The 21096-nt window shown below is 35.9% G+C and overlaps 1 protein-coding gene across 1 annotated transcript; it reads right to left on the bottom strand.

The window, feature by feature from the left end:
* Positions 1–291: 291 nt before the first annotated feature.
* c6h15orf39 (chromosome 6 C15orf39 homolog) lies at positions 292–20532 on the bottom strand. The gene is made up of 4 exons (XM_028450788.1): positions 20350–20532; positions 13091–16179; positions 9260–9294; positions 292–2433 (listed from the first exon to the last, which is right to left on the bottom strand). The coding sequence occupies exons 2-4, from the start codon at positions 16113–16115 to the stop codon at positions 2428–2430; spliced, it is 3066 nt and encodes a 1021-aa protein (XP_028306589.1). The 5' UTR covers positions 16116–16179; positions 20350–20532; the 3' UTR covers positions 292–2427.
* Positions 20533–21096: the final 564 nt, after the last annotated feature.

Genomic DNA, 21096 nt, shown 5'->3' with positions numbered 1-21096 from the left:
TCAATACCAGTAATAATATTTTTGTAATTTTTTAAAATATTCTTTTTCAAAATAAAAATACCACAGACTGTCTCAAACAACTGTTCTACACTTTCACTTCCTAAAATACAAATCTAGTAAAAATAAAAGCATAAAAATATCTGAGCTGGTGCAACGAGTCACTATAATGCTTCTCGTAACAGTAACAGTAATTTAAAATGTGACATCAAAATGGGGTCGCGACCCAAACAAGGTTAGGAACCATTGCTTTAACGCGTCTGCTAGTAAAACAATGACAAGAGAAAACATTGCTGCGTGTTCCAAGATATTTATTCAAGACAGTAGCGTGTGATGGTATAAAAAAAACTCTAAGTAATGTCAACAAATAAAGTTTGAGGTTCCTTCTGGAGTTTCACTTCAACGTGGGAACGTCACAGCATGTTTAAGCAGCTTCATACACCACAACGTTATACTTCAGTCACATGGATGAACACGAAGCACATCCTAGGGCTGAAAAAAACACACATTTCTAACAATCTGTCTTTCGTTGCAGTAAAAACAAAACAAAATCTTAGTAACAAACTTCACTCAGAGTGACAATGTATTTACAATAATTGTACAAAGACAGTTAAGACACTTCATGTGTGAGGTTCTCAAATCTGATACATAAACCCTGATTTTACATCCTGTGAGGGCCTTAATTACCATTACCCACTGCTTCTCTGGTGAAATTAGAGACTTGAACATATTTACAGACTGTCAGAAACAAATTTAGTTATTCCAAATTTGTTTTTTATGTTAAGTAAGAAAGGCTCCGATAACCTGAACGAGATGAACTTACAGAAAATCTCCATCACACAATGAAAAGCAGGTCACTAAAGTGCCACACAACACAATATTCAAGTCTACACATAATCTAGAGTTGGGAATGTGAAGTTACAATCAAGTAGAAATAACAGCTGAAATATGAAAACTCAAAATGCGTCTTTTTATTCTCCGCTAACGTGATGCTAACCCCTGTGACGTCACATCGTGCAACAACATTGCTTTGGATAAAGAAGGTGACGCAGCAGATGTGCTATACATTCCGTCGTTCTGCAGGAAACCACAGCTTGGGAATCAGTTTGAAATCATCCTGATTTTCTATTTTAAATTCTTGTTGTGCTGTTGGGCACAAAAACCAAACCTAATCTAAGACGTGTAAAGTGTGTGCAAACTAGTCGTCATTTTAAGAGCCAGCCTTTTTTCATCTATGTGAAGTTACAATGGAGTAGAAATAACAGCTGAAATATGAAAACTCAACCAATCTCAATCTTTTTATTCTACTAACGTGACGCTAACGTGACGCTAACCCCTGTGACGTCACATTGTGCAACAACATTCTGCAGGAAACCACAGCTTGGGAATCAGCTCATCCTGATTTTGTATCTCAAATTCTTGTCGGCCTGTTGGGCAAAACCAAACATAATCTAAGACGTGTAAACTAGTCGTCAATTTTGAGCCAGCCTTTCGTATAGTCCATCAGCAGCTCTAGGTAGTACTTCCACTCTGGCTCGCTGTCGTACTGAACCTCAAAGATGGTCTTGAGGGGGTTGGCGTTGGCCTCGTGGACTCGCAGAACTTCTCCTCGGTACCACACCTCAGACTTGTCGTCCTCCTCGTACAGATGTTGGATTCTCTTGCCCACCAGGTCTGGGTAGTGAAGCCTCAGGGCCATGTGACCCCTCTGCACGGCCGGGCTCAGCCCCCAGCGCCTGCGTTGATCACCGCTGTGGTAGGAGGACCGATTGGGACAGCTTTTGATCTTTAGCACAGCTCTGCGTTTCCTTTTCAGGGATTTTAGCGTACGAGAGAAGTTGCCCACTCTCTGCCAACGTTGGGTGACGGTAGGTGTTTTCTGTTCACCGTTACTTCCCCCCTCATCATCATTGGTCTGAAAGAGGGGAGAAGAATCGCTGAATGTTCCGGACACTGGCACAGATTGGTAGCAGTCACTTTTTCTGTTTAGTCCTCCAAGCATCCTGCGTAGCCTGAGTATGACACCAGAGCGAGCCTTGGTTCTGGAAGGTTCTGAGGACGACTCAGCGGGCTGCACACAATCTACCGTCTCTACGTCGCTTTCAGACAGTGGACACGTCCAGGACTTTTCAGCAGCTCTGCTTTGTAAAACCAACGATGACTCCTGCTGTGCAACATCGTTTCTCTTCCCTGCATCGCCAGCCTCCTCCTCTTCATCAGACAAACTATAGTCCAGAAACGTACGCCTGGAGCTGCTCTTCACTCTGCTCTTTGTTCTGCTCCGATTCGCCCGTGGTTTATCGCCCTGCTCCTTTACATCACCCAGTGGAGGCTGGAAATCTGAGGTCGACGCTGCTGATGAAACGTCTGAAAATACGACAGACATCCAGTTCTCAGACATGTTGTCGTCTCCATCCTGGTCTTCATAATCTACTCCTGTAACACACGGAGATCCAGTCATCAGGACAAACAGAGAACGGTTGTATACAATAGGAAGAGGTTAGTAATTGTAATTATTATAGTAAAAGAGGAAAAATTTAGAGCAAGTGGGCAGGCAAATGAATTGCAGCTCAAAACCATAAAGGCAAGGCAAGGCAAGGCAAATTTATTTGTATAGCGCATTTCATACTCAAGGCAACTCAATGTGCTTTACATGATAAAACATTCAATTGTTTAAAATCAATAAGAACATCAGTAAAATCATCAACAAACACATTACATCAACAACATGACCAAAAATCTCTCAATCATACGCAGTAGAGAAAAAAAGTGCCTTTAACTTTGATTTAAAAATGTTCACATGTGATGCTGACTTCAGCTCTGCTGGCAGTTTGTTCCACTTCTTTGCAGCATAACAACTAAAAGCAGCATCACCATGTTTACTGTGAACTCTGGGCTCCACTATCTGACCTGTGTTCATAGATCTGAGAGACCTGCTGGGTTCATACCTGACTATCATGTCACTGATGTATTCTGGACCAAACCCATTCACACATTTATACACCAGCAGCAGAACTTTAAAGTCTATTCTGAGGCTGACTGGGAGCCAGTGTAAAGACTTTAAAACTGGAGTAATGTGTTCTGACCTCTTTGTTCTGGTTAAGACCCGAGCTGCAGCGTTCTGAACCAGCTGTAGCTGTTTGATGCTCTTTTGGGGGATTCCTGTCAGAAGACCATTACAATAGTCCAGTCTGCTGGAGATAAAAGCATGGACCAGTTTCTCCTGATCTTTCTGAGTCATTAAACCTTTCACTCTGGAGATGTTCTTTAGGTGGTAGAAGATGTTTTTGTGATAGATTTGATCTGACTGCTGAATGTAAGATCTGAGTCAATCAGAAAGAAATGTGGTCAAGCATTATCTGTAGTTTTATACAGTCATTATCATGAATAAGGTGTCATAAAGGCTGTCATTAGGTGGTGTTTGCTAAATTATGACACCTTTGAAGCTATGTTGGCATTTTTGGGTTAGGTGGAGGAATCTCGTGGGGTTAGGTAGGGTTAGGGTGCTAGGGCAGACATGGGCAACTGGCGACCCGGGGGCCACATGCGACCCTCGGTTTAATTCTGTGCGATAAAGAAAGAACAAAGCAAAACAAATCTGTGGCTTTACCTCTTCAACATATCTAACTACCTTCACGTTTCATGAAACACGTGGACTGCTCTTCTAAAACACTCTCTGAACTTAACAGGACAGTAAATAAATAAATAAAATAAACAGATGTTTATGTACATAAAACTAAATAAAGCTTACGAATATCCAGTCACTAACATCACACACACTAAAGTGCAGGAGAACTAATATCTGCTTTAACCAATTAAATGTTTTTTAGGTAAATGAAACTCCCAACCAACTTAAAATAAAGTATTACTAAAGTTAAATAAATAAATCAAATTAAATAAAAGATTTAAAAAATTGCAGCCTGTGAGATTAGAAAATCACGTTTTATGATATATGATATATCGCAAATGCAATTAATTGTTCAGCCTTAGTCAGGAGTGCTTTGAAGGTTGGGTATTTGCCAGTTTCTGATGTTTTGGCTAAATTTATTCTGATTCCTTTGTGCTACACAGTCTGCTTTAGTTAAAGCGCTGGTCCTTATTCCAGTGTTACGTATTAAATCCATTAAAGGTGGAGGGGCAAGTCTGTCCTGAAAATATAAGCATGCATCCAGGAACATCTGATCACTTTCAAAATCCAATATTAGGGTTAGAGTTTAGGGTAAAAAAATGACACTTAATGACAGTTATTTTAATGCTAATGACAGGTGTCATGACATAATAATGACATCGTAACGTCAGCCTTTACGTAGAAAACTTTAAATAAAGTGAAGTTTTACTCGCAGACATCAGCTCTCAGAGCTGGCTATCACATGTTGCATTACTCATGTTAAACATGTGCTCCTAAAACGTTGACTCAGCACAAGCAGAAAAACAAAGAGAACCTATCCTAATGCCGTCAGCTGAGTCCGACACATGATGATCAAAGTGCATGATCGTCCGCCAAAAAAAAACGTCCTTTGAGCAGGAAAAACAAAGTGAGCTGCTGAGGGAAGGAACGTTTCATTACACAGAGAAACACAATTAACTCAAATAAAGAGTGATAAACAGGCTTTTTACAGCTATAGTCAAATATTTAGTCAAGACATTTTATTGCCATTTGAAATTAAATGTAAAACCAGCTTCACAGTAAACATAATTGGGGATGAAAAACGCCACATTAATGACATAGGGTTAGGGTCGTTAAAATAAAATAATATAAAAAATATGACTACAAAAATAGCCAGAAATCTATAATACAACAACAAAATTACAAAAAACAAAAGCCATTAGGAAAATTTTTGTTGGACAGGCAAGTTTTGTTCAATTTAAATTTCCCCATGTTGTTTATACACTTAAAAAAAAAAAAAAAAAAAAAACGAATGTTAATTACAATCAGAAAATCATACTTATTGTGTTAAAATGTAAGACTTTTGAAACATCAATTTAAGACATTTAAATGATAATTAAGACCTTATTTTTTACATTCATAAATTTAATGCCTTTTAAGATTTTTTAAGGATCCGCGGGAACCCTGGATAGCAGCACGTGAGAGGCAAACATAGAAATACTGTACATCTGAATAAGACTATATGTAGACGTATAGGACTGTTTTTATAACAAATTAAATCACTTTTTTTTTTTTTTTTTTAAATCAGAAATATCTTTAAAGTTGATTCCATTCTTCTGTGTTTTCAGGGTCTTTTTAATGTGTGGGACGCAGAATGGTTTAAATATAACACCACAAACTTATGAACAAACGTATCCATCATATGTTCTTAAATGTAAACTGTTAACAATCAATGAATCACATGTGAATTATTAACTGGAGCGGTTGATAATTAACAGATTGGACACTGTCACAGATATAATACAGAAAAACCACTTGATTTATATGACAAACATGTTCAATGTTTCACTGCTACCATTTCTAGCAGTTTATATGCAGCTATGCATGAAAATAACCCAACTTATAAATATGTAAAAACATGCATAATAATAAAAAAAATATTTTCCAAAGTGAAGTCTGATCATGGACAACTTAGTGTTCAATGGCAAAACTAGCAGTTAGCATAGCAAGTGGGTAATTAATAGCAACAGCATTTATTTCAAAGACAATTTAGTGATTAATTATTAAGTAGCAATTTCTAAATTTTTGTAGAAATCTGATGGTTACTGTTCTCTTTAAATAAACCCACCTACACAAAGGGTAATTGTTAAATATCTATATATCATTATACGTATATACATGTGTGCATTTCATGATAGTACATGTACATTTATGTATAATATAATAACTGCATGTTGAGTTAATCATTTCGGACACACTCGGTTTTGGCGACTACTTCAGATAAAATAATTCCTATTATCATTTAAATGCACAATAATGCTGTTAACCTGTTATTATGCAGATAAGATGATGAAAAACAAACAAAAAAAGCACAATAATGCATTTTGTAGAGAAATAAGTGCTCTGTACGTTCAACTGGTCTGAAAATATTTTTAGAAACAAATTAGAGAAAAGGGAAAAAGATGTATTAATTAGATTAATATATATATATAATATGAAGGTATTTTGGTTTTCTGTGCAGAAAATTATTGCTTTTATCCTTCCTGTTTGCAATTGTTCCTATATCAAAAAAAAGGAGAGAGGAAAAGGTTAAAGAGAATCACTTTCATAAAATTAAAACTCTTTAAATTGATGTGCTTAATTTGATCTAAGTGCTGTATAACACATTTGAAATGTTATTGTTAAAAGAAAGAAACTCCATAGAAATATATTGTCTTGGTTTTTTACTATTGAATAAATGTGGTTACATTGCATGAGAGTCAGAAAATGACTAAGTCTAACTAATTACACTGATTAGGCTGAATTTTCAGCCTTAAATTTCAAGTTTCAAATTTCATTTGATTCCTTGTTTGAATAAAACAATGTGGCAATATATTAACGACTCATTAGATTAAATAAAATATATTAACGACTCATTAGATTAAATAAAATATATTAACGACTCATTAGATTAATAAAATATAACCATTATTAAATATATTAACGACTCATTAGATTAAATAAAATATATCAACGACTCATTAGATTAAATAAAATATATTAACGACTCATTAGATTAAATAAAATATATTAACGACTCATTAGATTAAATAAAATATATCAACGACTCATTAGATTAAATAAAATATATTAACGACTCATTAGATTAAATAAAATATACAAACGACTCATTAGATTAAATAAAATATACAAACGACTCATTAGATTAAATAAAATATACAAACGACTCATTAGATTAAATAAAATATATTAACGACTCATTAGATTAAATAAAATATATTAACGACTCATTAGATTAAATAAAATATATTAACGACTCATTAGATTAAATAAAATATATTAACGACTCATTAGATTAAATAAAATATATCAACAACTCATTAGATTAAATAAAATATATTAACGACTCATTAGATTAAATAAAATATATCAACAACTCATTAGATTAAATAAAATATATTAACGACTCATTAGATTAAATAAAATATACAAACGACTCATTAGATTAAATAAAATATATTAACGACTCATTAGATTAAATAAAATATACAAACGACTCATTAGATTAAATAAAATATATTAACGACTCATTAGATTAAATAAAATATATCAACGACTCATTAGATTAAATAAAATATATTAACGACTCATTAGATTAAATAAAATATATTAACGACTCATTAGATTAAATAAAATATATCAACGACTCATTAGATTAAATAAAATATATTAACGACTCATTAGATTAAATAAAATATACAAACGACTCATTAGATTAAATAAAATATACAAACGACTCATTAGATTAAATAAAATATACAAACGACTCATTAGATTAAATAAAATATATTAACGACTCATTAGATTAAATAAAATATATTAACGACTCATTAGATTAAATAAAATATATTAACGACTCGCTAGATTAAATAAAATAGATTAACGACTCACTAGATTAAATAAAATATATTAACGACTCACTAGATTAAATAAAATATATCAACGACTCATTAGATTAAATAAAATATATTAACGACTCATTAGATTAAATAAAATATATTAACGACTCATTAGATTAAATAAAATATATCAACGACTCATTAGATTAAATAAAATATATTAACGACTCATTAGATTAAATAAAATATATTAACGACTCATTAGATTAAATAAAATATATTAACGACTCATTAGATTAAATAAAATATATTAACGACTCATTAAATTATATAAAATAGATTAATAACTCATTAGATTAAATAAAATATATTAACGACTCATTAAATTATATAAAATAGATTAATAACTCGTTAGATTAGATAAAATAGATTAATAACTCGTTAAATTAGATAAAATAGATTAATAACTCGTTAAATTAGATGAGTCACTCTTTAGCAGAGGAGAAAGTAACAGATCACCAGTACTCATATTACTGTAATTGAGTTGCTTTTATGGGTACTTATACTTTTGAGTATATTTCTAAATCAGTCATTTTACTTGTACTTAAGTACATTTAAAAAATAAGTAAAGTAATTAGTTACATTTGTACACCCAAACGTTACTGAATAAATGATTATATTTTTATTTAAAATGATCAACAGACGTTGTGAAACTACAATCAAATGCATCACAACATAACCGACCAATCAGATTAAACGTAATGCACGGCACCAAAACAGCAGTGAATGAAGGTTATTTCAGCCTAAAAATTTGTTTTATTTTCATTTTATTTATATACATTTTGATAAACCTTTTATTTTATACAGATGCCTTTGTGGAAAATAAATTAAGCTTCAATTGTGCAAGATTTCGTCTCTTCCTTTTTAAGTTTATACATTAGATGTTTACTGTATGCAAGGGAACCGTACCAAGATTTATTACCAAAAATAAACATGGAGGGGTGAAAGTAAGTAGGAACTTTTTGCTTGCACTTGAGTATTTTTTAGGTACAACTTACTTGTACTTCTACTTGGGTATGATATATCAGTACTCTTTACACTAGGGATGTCCCAATATTCATCAGATATTGGTATGAATCGTACATACCTTTTTTTTTCTTTAATAATAAAAAAAAATACTTTTGTAGTGTGGAATGTTAGAAAAGGTTTGATCAAGTGATGTTATTCAAACAGAGAACAATAGTCAGCAACAGTAGGTATGAGGAAAAACTGACCCATTTATTATTAAACAACTGGTTTAACCTTCAACATAATATCTACAGTATTCTACAATTGAATAAAATAAATAAAAAATTAATTGGGGGGAAAAAAATAAATAAATCGGAGAATCTGGAAATTTGAATCCGATATATATGATATTCGTTTTCAGGCTAATATTGGATCGATATTGGATCGGGACACCCCTACTATTTAGCAGTTTAGTTGTTCATAACATGATCAGATGATGATGATCTTCTCTCCAAACACAAAGCAGAGTTCTCCTTAAGTTCCAATAATAATATACAAAAATGTATGAAGAGAAGTTAATTTCTCTCCCTTCACCTAAACAAAGCAATCATGCACTGTTTAGTGAGTTGATAATAAAGGAGGGGGGGGGGGGGGGGGGGTTAGTAAAAGCAAAAAGATGTAGAGCGTTCTACTGAAGAAAAAGCAAAGTAGCAAAGACAAAGGGACAACATAAAAGAAATTAAAATACCTGCGCGCTGTTTTGGACATCAGATGAAGTTGATTCTGTAAAAAATATAAATGTTACATGTCATATTGTATAAATGTGAATATGTTTTGAGAGGCCCAATAATGAAGAAAATGCACTGAACAAATTCTGCAAAACGGCCCCATTTTGAACAGTAATGAAGCTTCTTCCACAAACCTACGAGCAAAGTACAGCAGAGGTTCACAACCTTCTTCTTGTCGTGACCCCATTTTTATATCACACATTTATTTCTAAAGGCCCTCTGGCCTTTTTTCTCTCTAATATTAGCATTTTGATCATGTTTGTTATACAATGTGTGTCAGATCAGATATTTATTTTCATACTGCTTTTTATTTGAACTAGAGTTGTTACAGAATGTAGGTGGTTTTAATTAAAAATTAAAAATAAATATTTAAGCTCTTTGAGCTTTCTGCCTCTTCCTGCAATGTATATCCATTTCTGTGATATTGTCACTATTGTTTTATATATATTTATTTATTTATTTAAATTTTTTTTAAAGACTAAAAATATTATTTTACTGACCCCAACCCTCTACAATGGTTCCCAGTACATTTTTACTTTTAAATCTAAGGAACTGGGCTTGATTGGAGTTTCCCTTTCACCTCTAAAAATGTTCTTCCCTAAACCAGGAGTTCTCTACCTTGGGGACAGGACCCCAATTGGAGTCACAAGACACCCTGGGAGGGGGTCGCCAGATGCCTTCAAGAATATATTTTGAAAAATTTGAGCCAATTTTTGCTTTATTTTTTTTTTTACAATTTTTCTGCCACATTTTTCAAACTTGCCATATTTTAAACTATTTTCATCACTTTTTTTTGTCATATTTTAAATACATTTTTGCGACATCACATTACAATTTAACCACATTCATGATTTGTCATGCCCATTATTTGCCAGTATAAACTAATTGTTCCCCCATTTTTGCCACTTTTAAGCCAATATTGACACTCTGAACCCTTTTTACCACTTTTATCTGTCAGTTTTTGGCCTCTCTAATTTGCAACTTTTAACCAATCTCTATGGTTTTTAAAATCCTGTTTCACCAACGTTTCCACCATTTTTGGTCACTTCTAACACATTTTATTTCTGATTAAAACAAGGATTCACATCTTTAAGATGACGATATACTATGGCCCAAATACTAGCAAACGTCCTGGATAACAGTAGATATTATTCAGATGAATAAATAAATAAATGTGGTTATCACAGATTCATAGAACAATGAACCATCATTTTGATGACTTTATGGATGGACTCCAAAGCAAAGAAATCTAAGAGTTCAGTTCCCTTAGCGACTCATTTCACTCTGTCCATTGTTCATTGTAAAATACATAAAAAAAAACCATTGGTGAAATATTTGTAAAGCTTTTCAAAAGCCTTTACCTCCTGTACGTATCACAACCAAATACAACGATCAATCTTTCAGGTCTAATCTTTCAAAAAATGATAAACGTCATAAATGATCAAATAAAATAAATCTGACATAAATTATATGATAAAATATGTCATTGTGATCATCTTACAGATATGCAGTTTGATTAGAGTTGCTACATTAAACTTTACCCCTTCATTCATATTAAAACTGACCATTTGGGACCAGACAACATGGTTACATAAACGTGCACCTGGGTAAATTCAAGTAAAAAACAAAACAAATGACAAGACAATCTGCACCAGCAGGATTTACCTGATCCATAGTTTCATTTTTGCATCAAAGCTATGGGGCGCCCATTGTAAAGTTGCACATTCTAAAATAAACAACTTTTTTGCAACAAACCACGTTAATAAAACGTTTGTGGATTTTTTTTTATGTGACTTCTGACCAGCAATATTTGTGATATTTATTTTCTAAAAATATAATGTCAACGCTAGATCTAAACGTTACATTTAAATGTAAATGTTAAATCTAAATCATCATACAATCATTTAACATTTAGATTTAACATTTAGATTTAACATTGAACATTTAGATCTAACATTGAACGTTTAGATTTAACATTTGTTATTTTTTTTTCTGTGTGTATTGTATTGTTGTGCATTGTCTTTACTTTCCTATAAAAGATAATAAACATGTTTAAAAAAAAAAGGTTTAACATTTGGATTTAGATTGAACATTTAGCATTTAGATCTAACATTGAACATTTAGAGTTAACATTTGGATTTAGAGTTAACATTGAACATTTAGATTTAACATTTACCATCTATATTTAACATTGAGCATTTAGGTTAAACATTCATATTGAATTATAACATTTAGATTTAACATTAATATTTAACATTTAATTTAACATTTAGATTTAACATTGAACATTTAGATTTAACATTTGTTATTTTTCTTTCTGTTTGTATTGTATTGTTGTGCATCGTCTTTGCTTTCCTATAAAAGATAATGAACAGATGTTTAAAAAAAGATTTTAACATTTGGATTTAGATTCAACATTAAACATTTAGATTTAACATTTAGCATCTATATTTAACATTTAAATTTAGATTAAACGTTCATATTTAATTGTAACATTTAGATTTAACATTGACATTATATTTTTACGAGAAAAAAACATCACATAAAAAAAATAATTGACACGTTTTTTAAAAGTGGTTTGTTGCTAAATATTGCCGTTTATTTTAGCATGCGCAACTTTACAATCAGCGCCCCATACAATGCACGTTTGTGACCATCTTTATTCACCTCAACACAACGCTACAACACAATGAACACATTTACAACTTGCATTACTCACTTTATAGAGTTTTACATGTCATTGCATCAACTTCGTCTGGTTATAACAAAGGGCTTTTGCGTGTTTACATTGTCTGTATATGTAGCTCTCCTGTGGTAATCCCTAATTTCCCATTGCCTTTGCGCTACTTGGCGTTGATGAAATGAAAATGACTCATGACTGTGTGGCCTTCTAATAACATATTAACAAAACACGTTGCTGAAGTTGGAGTCATAAACAGACACTCCCTCAATGTAAACTGCACATTCAGAAAGCGGAAAAGGAGCAGCAATTATTCACAAAAGTGTTCAGCGGCAATGAAAAATACTGTTTTAATAGATTCAAATTTAAGTGCAAATTTACAACAGTAAAGTGCAGCAATGATACTACTGTATCAGCAATTTAAGCCTCAACCAATTGTATTTTATCAATTAATCATCTATTATTAATTATAAATTATATTACAAATTAATTATATATTATCTATATAGCACTTGTAAAGTGCTATATAGATAAATAGTGATTAATCTTTATTTTGGCGACTGCACTAACAAACTTATAACGAGAGGTGAAAGTAATGGATTATGAGTAAATTGTTATTTTTTTGTTTTAAAATGATCAACGGACATTGTGAAACTACAAAAAATGAAATGACCAGACAACAATCAAATGCATCACATCATAACAGACCAATCAAATTAAACGTAATGCACGGCGCCAAAACAGCATTAATTGCAGGTGATTTTCTCAGTTTTAGAGTTCATAAATGTAACTATACTTAGAGCCTGAAAACGTCATTATTTTGAATTGAATTCATTGGTGTTATTTATGTTTTCAAAACAATGGTACATTTTGACAAACCTTTTATTTTATACAGATGCCTTTGTGGAAAATAAATTAAGATCCAATTGTGCAATATTTGGTCTCTTCCTTTTTAAGTTAATACATGAGATGTTTACTTTATGCAAGGGAACCGTGGCAATGTGGGGAGTAAAGGTAACAAGTAACATTCCATTCCATTTCCTGAAAAGGTTTTTCCCACGCTATAAAGATAATGTTCCCATTAATCGGTGCATGAACATGCTCTACTCACCCAAATGCTTGCAGACGCTGGTGTAGTACAGTAGGTTGACCACATCCTCGTAGATGTCCGGAAGGTGTCTAAGAGACATCAACCTCCTAAGCTTGGAAGAACACGCTCGTTTGTGCAGCTGGGTGAGGATCTTCTCCTCAGAGAGAGTCGTAGGCCGCAGCTGCACTTTGTGCTCCTGCAGGACTTTATCCACCAAGCTTCCCTGGACAGTGGGAAAAAGCAGCTCCTTCACCACCAGCATGGGGAGAAAAACAGCTCCTGTCCGCATGATATGAGGAAAAGGGCAGCGTTCCATAGCAGTGTATTCCTTTAACCTTAGAAGGATGTCGTTGAGTTTTGACTTCATCTCCTCTTTTATCCACACCTCTCTGGCTTTTACTCCCAACAAACAGGTCACCTTCTGCACTTTGGTTGATGAAGTAACTGGTCCAATCTCCTGCTGAGAGAGCCAGTTTTTCAGCTCCTGCTCTGAGGAGGCAGACACTAATTCAGACACTTGCTTGCAGAAAGAATAGTGCAGCGCAAAGAAGTGCTTGCGGACTGGAATTTGAGGAACCTGCTGTGGTACAACTACATTTAATGCTAGAGCAGGCATCCGGTCTGGTGGACAAGGGCTGGGTTGTCTATCCTTAGACAGGATGTTTTGGTAGGGTAAAGAATTTGAAGGATTTTTGTGTGGGGATTTTGTAGGTTCAGGCTGTGGAGATGGATGATTAGAGTCGGCCTGAGAAGGGACTGGTGGTTTGTGCAGATGGTGCACGTTTCCCTGAGAAAGTGAGTTCTGATTTGTCACAAATGTGGCAGGTTCAGACACAACAGAAGCATCTTTTGTAATCTCTGATGGCGGTTCACTCTTAAGATCTTCAGATTCACAATTATTTGTGGGATTGCTGTTGGGTGGAACAGCATCTTCAGGCTCCATTTTGATTATCACTTTAATGCATTCACTTTGGTTGATACGAGTCTCCTCAACAAGGTCAGTTTCTGAAGGATCTACCTTTTCTACCTTGACTTTTAGGGGTTCAAAGTCTTCGTCAACAACCTTCTCTGTTGGAGCATGAGGACAGATTTCTTTGGAAGTTACAGCCCAATTGTGCTGCTTTTTATCTGGATCCGACTTCTTGTTTTCATTTTCTTGTTTGCCTTCACACTCGTCAGAGGACTGTGTAGTTCTTAGCAATGCTTCGCCACTGGAAGACCCTCTGGAAGCCATTAGGTAATGCGCCAAGCTAAAAACATTGTCAATAACCGGCATCGGAGGGGAGTCCGTGTGATTTCCTACTGGCTGATAATTAGACTTCTTTAGTTTTTTACGGATTACCCCCTCATATAAATCCTCTTTTATCTTTATGGGTGGAGATAAATTTGAATGTTTTCTCTTTAAGGAATCTTTATGAGTAGGGGATCCTGAGAAGGACACAGAACCGTTGTGTTTACTTTCTGTTGCAACAATTGGGGAGAAAATTACTTTTTGGAACTTTGGTCCGTCAGGTGTAGCGCGAGTCTGGTCTGTGTGGGAGAGCCAAGCTGACGGGGAAAGAGGAAGACTTTGTGGGCGTTTTTGACAAGTCTCTGGGGCTTGACAAGGCAAATAATCTGTCAGCCTGTTCAAATTCATGTTTACCGGAGACAGAACAGCTGGGCTTACTGTGAGGCCAGCGAGTGTGGGAAACAATTTGGCCAATTGTATGCTGGATGGTGAAGTGCCAGGTTGGCCTATGCGTCTGGTAGGACTGGTTTGGTTCATGTACATGAACGGTGAGTGAGAGCTCACCTGGCCAACGTCTCGGGTTGATTTGTCTTTGTTTGGACTGGTTGGAGAAGTCCTGGGGTGGTCTTTATGTTGTCTTGAGGGGGAAACATTTAAGAGACTATAGTTATAAACAGGCAGAGCGTGTGGGCTCTTTAAGGGGGATCGGATTTGATTTGCATTTGAATGAACTCTAGGGACTGCATAGCAGGGATAGCTGAAACCCTGCATAAATGGATGAACTGGCAACATTTCAGTGCTGGGAAAGGCCAAAGGAATGTCGCCATGAAGGGACTGAGTCACTATGCAGTGTTCCAGAGAATTTGGAATCGAGTGTTTATGAATAGCAGGGACATCCTCTCCCTGCTTACTACTAGTCTCTTTACACTGAATTCTCTGTTCTGCATCCACATTGGCCGGAGGGCAGTAAAACACTGGATGATGTGCTAGCTGGCCATATTTGGCCATGGAAGACGGATCTTGATAAAGCTCTGAGGTCATATGCTCATATGTGCGATGGGAGTAGAGGCCGGGGTAGCCTCTGGGAGCTGTCTGTAAAGGATGGCTGTGATCACTTAAAGGAGCATTTAGGGTAGGGGCGCAGTGGTAACGAGTAAAGTTTGGCTCCATCATCACAGGTAAAGCCCTCACTCTGTTTGAAGCGTAGGGTTCTACGTGAATCCTATTCAGTGAGTCCACAGTTGGCTCAAACGGCACACCTCTTTGCTCTAGAAGTGTGTCGGGCCCTTGCCTCTGAATAGGAGGCATTTTGGTGTAAGGAACCCCACTCTGCATCCATTCGCGCTCATACAAAGAGTTCAGCATCCTGGAGCCATGCTCCACAACGTACGGTGGTCCCATCACACAACCCGGCCCATTGCAGCAGTGGGCTGCTCTGTAAACTGGTTGGGGACGGGCAAAGTAAACAGAGTTTTCAAAAGACGGTGACAAAATCTCACATCCAGGTTTTTGTCGTCTTACATCTGCCGATGCTGTCGGACTATTGACCTCTGAGGGGTTGGCGTATAACGGAAAGTTCTGTCTGATGTGGTTTTGTCCCACCGCGTCTGGGAGGTGACCCATAGGGTTCTTACCCTCAACCAGGGTTGCCTTTGAGTTACTCCAGTGAGGAGAGAATCCTTCTCCGTCTCTTCCTCTGGGATCAAACATAACATAGCTCCCATTGTAAGACAGCGTCGGCTTTCCCAAGACCCCTGACATGTTTGATGGTTTTGACAGTCCATCGGATACTGTTGACCCGTCGAATAATGGCATCTTGGGACTTGCCCACCGTCACACAGTGGCGTTGGTTTGGTGCTGCAGGGATTCAGCTCCAGGTCTGGGAATATAAAACAAATAACATAACGGTCACCAGGGTTCCCACGTTTTTTTCCACAATGATTTTTTTTTACTTTTCCAAAACATTTTACCAAAATTCCATGACTCAGTTCTGAAGCACTAAGATCTTTATTTGCATATGCATTTCATTGTTTTTTTATCGTGTGCGCCAGCTGAGGTTATTATCTACACACAGTTTTACAAATGAGCCGAAGAGTAAATTTACATTAATTTGTGAGATCTCGTGATTCCCGCTCAATTATGTCTCAGACATACAGCACTTTGACTTTGAGATAACTTTTAAAGGTGCATAGGGCAGGATTTGAGAAAAAAACAAACATAAATTTTACATCTTTTTTTAATGCTAATGGGTGATGAAGCTCTCTAAACAAAAGAAAACGAGTCCACACAATATGTAATATTGCCTTGAAAAGATTGTATAATATATTTTGTACACACTGATGCGCATTCACGACGGCTTGGAGAGACGTCCCAATAACCCGGAATAAAAGAGAATGAGAAGAAAACGGCTTGGAGATGAGCACAGTGGACTAAACTACTGTTTGGTTCCACAGATGAATGCAGAGGCATGTGCACAGCTCTGCAGTAAACAGTCACATGAATGGAGAGTAAATAAATAACCGTGTCACAAATGGAGTGCGGATCGGGCCGCATTTTCTCGTCCAAGTCCAACCCAACAGTGAAATACGAATTTTTTTCTCTCAAAGAAAATTACATATTTACCTCTGTTTTAGTGGTAAGGACTGATTATATTAACAAACAACTGTTGATGTTAACATCAGATCAGCACACGGGTAGCAAGCGGAAGTGAAACACAAACAAGAGACCCATCGGACCTATTTACATAATCCATGTATCAAAGATAACAATAATCATGTTATTGTGCAGTAAAAACAATGTTTCAACTGTGTATTCTTTATAATTGTCCTCTGCTCCATTCTTCTTGCCCCGTGGATCAGTGCGTGGCTGCTGCAGCAGGAAAGGAAGAACGCTGCAGCGCAAACGACATTACGTCACCCAACCCGAACACCAGTTCTAAATATCTGTCTGAACCCGACTCGTCCGGCGTCGTCAGGGTTTGATCAGGTATCCATCCTCTATAATAAGTTTTTTTCAAATTCCATAACTTTTCCAGTAATTCCATGACCATGGGGACCCTGTGTCACTTCTGGTGCAGTTAAAAGATGCTACGTAAACCTCTATACATTCTACGCTCATTTTTCCAAAGAAAAAAGAAAATCTATGATCAGTAAACTGAGTCATTGTTCGATAAAATCTCACTTGAGGCTGTTCAACAACCTTGAAGGATCTCGTGGCCTGTCACACTTCCTTATCAGCTGATTTCCCCAAACGGATGAGAAAAACAGTCTACGGTTGTAAATACCGGTAAGTCACAACCTGAGACACGTGTAGCAATGATTTTACCAACTCAGCACTTAAACAGGAAACATTAGTGAGAAAAAAAATGGGGAAATGGAAAATGGAGATGACACGCTTGAGAGCAAGCACTTGTTTTGTGATTAACACACTACTGGTTTGGGAGCTGATACAATGTTGATAAGACTATTGTGTGTCATTCTTACTTCAAGGCTGTGTGAGTGAAAACAATGATAATGTCCATGCAGCTGCTGGAGGTTTGATTCCCGTACATTACAACACTCTGACCTAACGAGGAAATAGAAATTGTTTTCTGGGAAACCAGATGCTTCTTATGGCTAAAAACTGTCATTTTTCATTGTCACAAGCTTTACAGTTCATCTAAATCTTTGGCTAAAATATCCTTTGCGTCTGTGGTTATTTGGATTCTCTCCAAATTAATTTTGCAGCGCTTACACACTGACGTACACACTTTCACTTCTGTGTTGCATTCAGGTTGATTACTTCAGCATATGTCTTTTAACTCCGAGGACACCAGAGTGCATTGTGTGTCCTCCCCTTGCACCAACATATTAAACCAGCATTTGAGATTTCTGTAAAAAGCCTTTAAATAATGTATAAAATGTTATTTTATTCCCCATCAATGGCATTTTAAACCCGTTTTCTACTCTTTACTCGGTCGAACACCAAAGATGGACACACGTGGCTTTATTGGAACTAAATCAGGGATCACATCAAACAGAATGAGATTAAAGGTGAGTCAGAGCAGTGAACTTCAACTGTTACACTCACAATACTAATTAGTAGGGGTGTGTATTGCCTGGCATCTGATGATATGATTCATATCCCGATACATAGGTCACGATACGACACAATATATCCCGATACTAAAGTATAAGGCGATTATTGCGATTTTTTTTTTTTTTTTTTTAAATATATGACTTAAGAAACAACTAATCTGTAAATTTGTACACCTTCATGAGAACATTATGTATGAAATATATTTAACATGCCATGTGCCAACAACTTAAAATAAAAAACTAACACACAATCTGCCTGTGGCTTTTAAACCAACTTTTGTGCACCTTAACTGAGGTATATTTGTAAAACAACAAATAAATGCAGAAATTTAGTATTTTCTTTTTTTAATTTATTTTTTAATTAACACAAGCTGGTCAACATGCCCAGGTTTCAGTGCACTTCTTTGTGCAGTTACAATGTCTCCTGCAGTGGAAAAGACTTTCCTGGTTAAATAAAGGTAAAAAAATAAAATAAAATGAGAAGAAAAACATTTTTTAATTTAAAACAAATCAATATGGATGCATTCTGAATCGATCCGAGACCCGCGCGAGGTAATATTGTGATATATCGCTGAATCAATTTTTTTCAACACCCCTATTATTATTATAAATACCATTATCTCCTGTGTAATATTCATGTGCAAAACACTCAAATCTTCATACTTTATTGATCCCATACCGAGAAATTTACGCGTGCACACAAATCTAATTTACTGGAGATTTAAATCTTTTCACAAAGGTCAACCCCCAAATAGAATTTTATAACTAGAAAAAATATGAAAATGGATGATTTGTCTTAGATCTGGGCAATATATCGAGAGTCAGGAATCAATATTGTATGATTTCTGTTTTTGGCAATATAGAAAATTACAATATCACCTATATAGATATATTTTTATCTTTTTAATTTTTTTATTTAAATACTCATTTTAGGAGTTGCTGCTTCCACTTCTTCTCAGAACAGCATGGAAATCACAGTTAGATGGATTTCTGAGTGCGTCCTAACCCAGACCTTCCCATAAACAAGCCATACTACAGAACTCACTCACACGTGCTGTCCCTTATGAGAGAAAAAGCCAAAAGTGGCACATATTGTGCAGTTGTTTGGTAATAAATGTGTCTGTGTGGAATTTGACATCAGAAATTTTAACCCAGAATTGTCTTTCTGATAACACCTAATTTAGAGTTTTTAAAAAAATTCAATATAGTTTACATCACATATCAGCATTTTGAGAAAAAAATATTGAGATATGAATTTTGGTCATTATCACCCAATGACCATCTAATTAGTCTAATAATGAAAACAGATGAATGTATAATTTATGTGCATTCTCTTGTCACTTCTTAATCAATTTTCATTCTGACTGACCAAATTTGGTCCCACCGCCCATATATTGGACACCACTGATGTTATATGGAATGAGATGAAAACAAGGCAAGAAAAAGATGGTAAAAAAAAAAAAAAGTAGAAAAAAAGCACATGGGAAAATGAGAGAAAATTCTTTCTTCATCTCCACAGATTCAGCCATTAGTCATGTTCCCAGAGCTCAGGAATGCTGGGGGATGTCAGAGAAGAGAAGCCCATGTTTCCTCCCAGCAGATAAAAAACGGCCTTTTACGCAACAACCAAACGGAACTGGACTTTATCTCTCGACTTCCCGTGTGACCCATGACGTCTCTTTTTCTCTTTTTGTTCCTCAGTGCGAGGAAAACAAACGCGTTTCCTGCTTTTCCTACAGGAATCAACTGCAACTTAGGGAAGAACCCACGCGCAAAAGCGCACGCTTTGGACTCACTCCCACCAAAGAGAACTCACACATAAAGAAGTTCTAATAGTTCACACTTTTGGAAAATCATGCAACAAGAAGGAAGAAAGAGATAAACTTTCCTATTTGGAAATGTCTGCGTCTGAAGTCGCTAATCGTTCACTTTGGCTGTTCGCGCGAGCGGTCGATCACGCACAGTTTTCTTACCTCATCGCTGTGTCAGAAATGAGAAAGTTCATGCAAAGCTGCACGAATGTAAACTTCCGAGAAAGGAAAGCAGAGCAGATGTTTTCTCCCTCAGTGTCCGGGGCCCCTTCGCCCCTGTCCGGTGTCCACTCAGGGTTTGCGCGCCTGGCCTGGAGCCCACGAGGTTTTGGTGAGTTTAACAAACAGAGGCAAAGACAAAAGGGAGGAGGAGGAGGAAGAGGAGGAAGAGGAGGAGGAAGGTCTTTGATCAACAGGCGGAGTCACACTCTGTGGGAGAAGCCACTGATTGTTGCTGATTTACCCTGACCTGGAGTTCAATGGGCTTTTAAATCACGCCCCATGCATACAGTTGTCCTTATTAATATATACATCATCATCATCATCATCATCATCATCATCATGCAGAGTAACCATAATTGTACCAACATCATATCTTAAGGCTGAATTTGGCTTCATGTGGTCAAAAAATCCATAATAACCTTTGAGCATATTTAATATATAAATGAAAGTGTTCTGAGGGGAAAAGTGTAATTTTGCAGCTTCTCTTGGCTCTGTACGAGAAGTTTAGAAATTATGATGATAAAAATGATGTTCCACAGTGGGTCAGTGCAGTGTTTCTCAAATGGGGGTGCATGTACCCATAGGGGTACGCGGTGCCACTACAGGGGGTACTTCAGAGAGTGGAAAATTAACAAATAAAATGTCAGTCTTGGTCCCACCCCAGGGGTGAGATGACTGGAAATGATG

The sequence above is a fragment of the Gouania willdenowi genome, chromosome 6 (genome assembly GCF_900634775.1).
Source record: "Gouania willdenowi chromosome 6, fGouWil2.1, whole genome shotgun sequence".
NCBI classification, from domain to species: domain Eukaryota; kingdom Metazoa; phylum Chordata; class Actinopteri; order Blenniiformes; family Gobiesocidae; genus Gouania; species Gouania willdenowi.
Note: the sequence above shows the minus strand (reverse complement) of the source record. Positions and strands in the feature narration are given on the sequence as shown.

Bases quoted from the DNA above. Each gene is read 5' to 3' on its own strand.
- c6h15orf39 (XM_028450788.1), bottom strand. From the start codon at position 16,115: ATGCCATTATTCGACGGGTCAACAGTATCCGATGGACTGTCAAAACCA. The intron at 9,295-13,090 runs GTGAGTAGAGCA...TATTTTTTACAG, and splicing joins CAGCGTCTGCAAGCATTTGG to AATCAACTTCATCTGATGTC.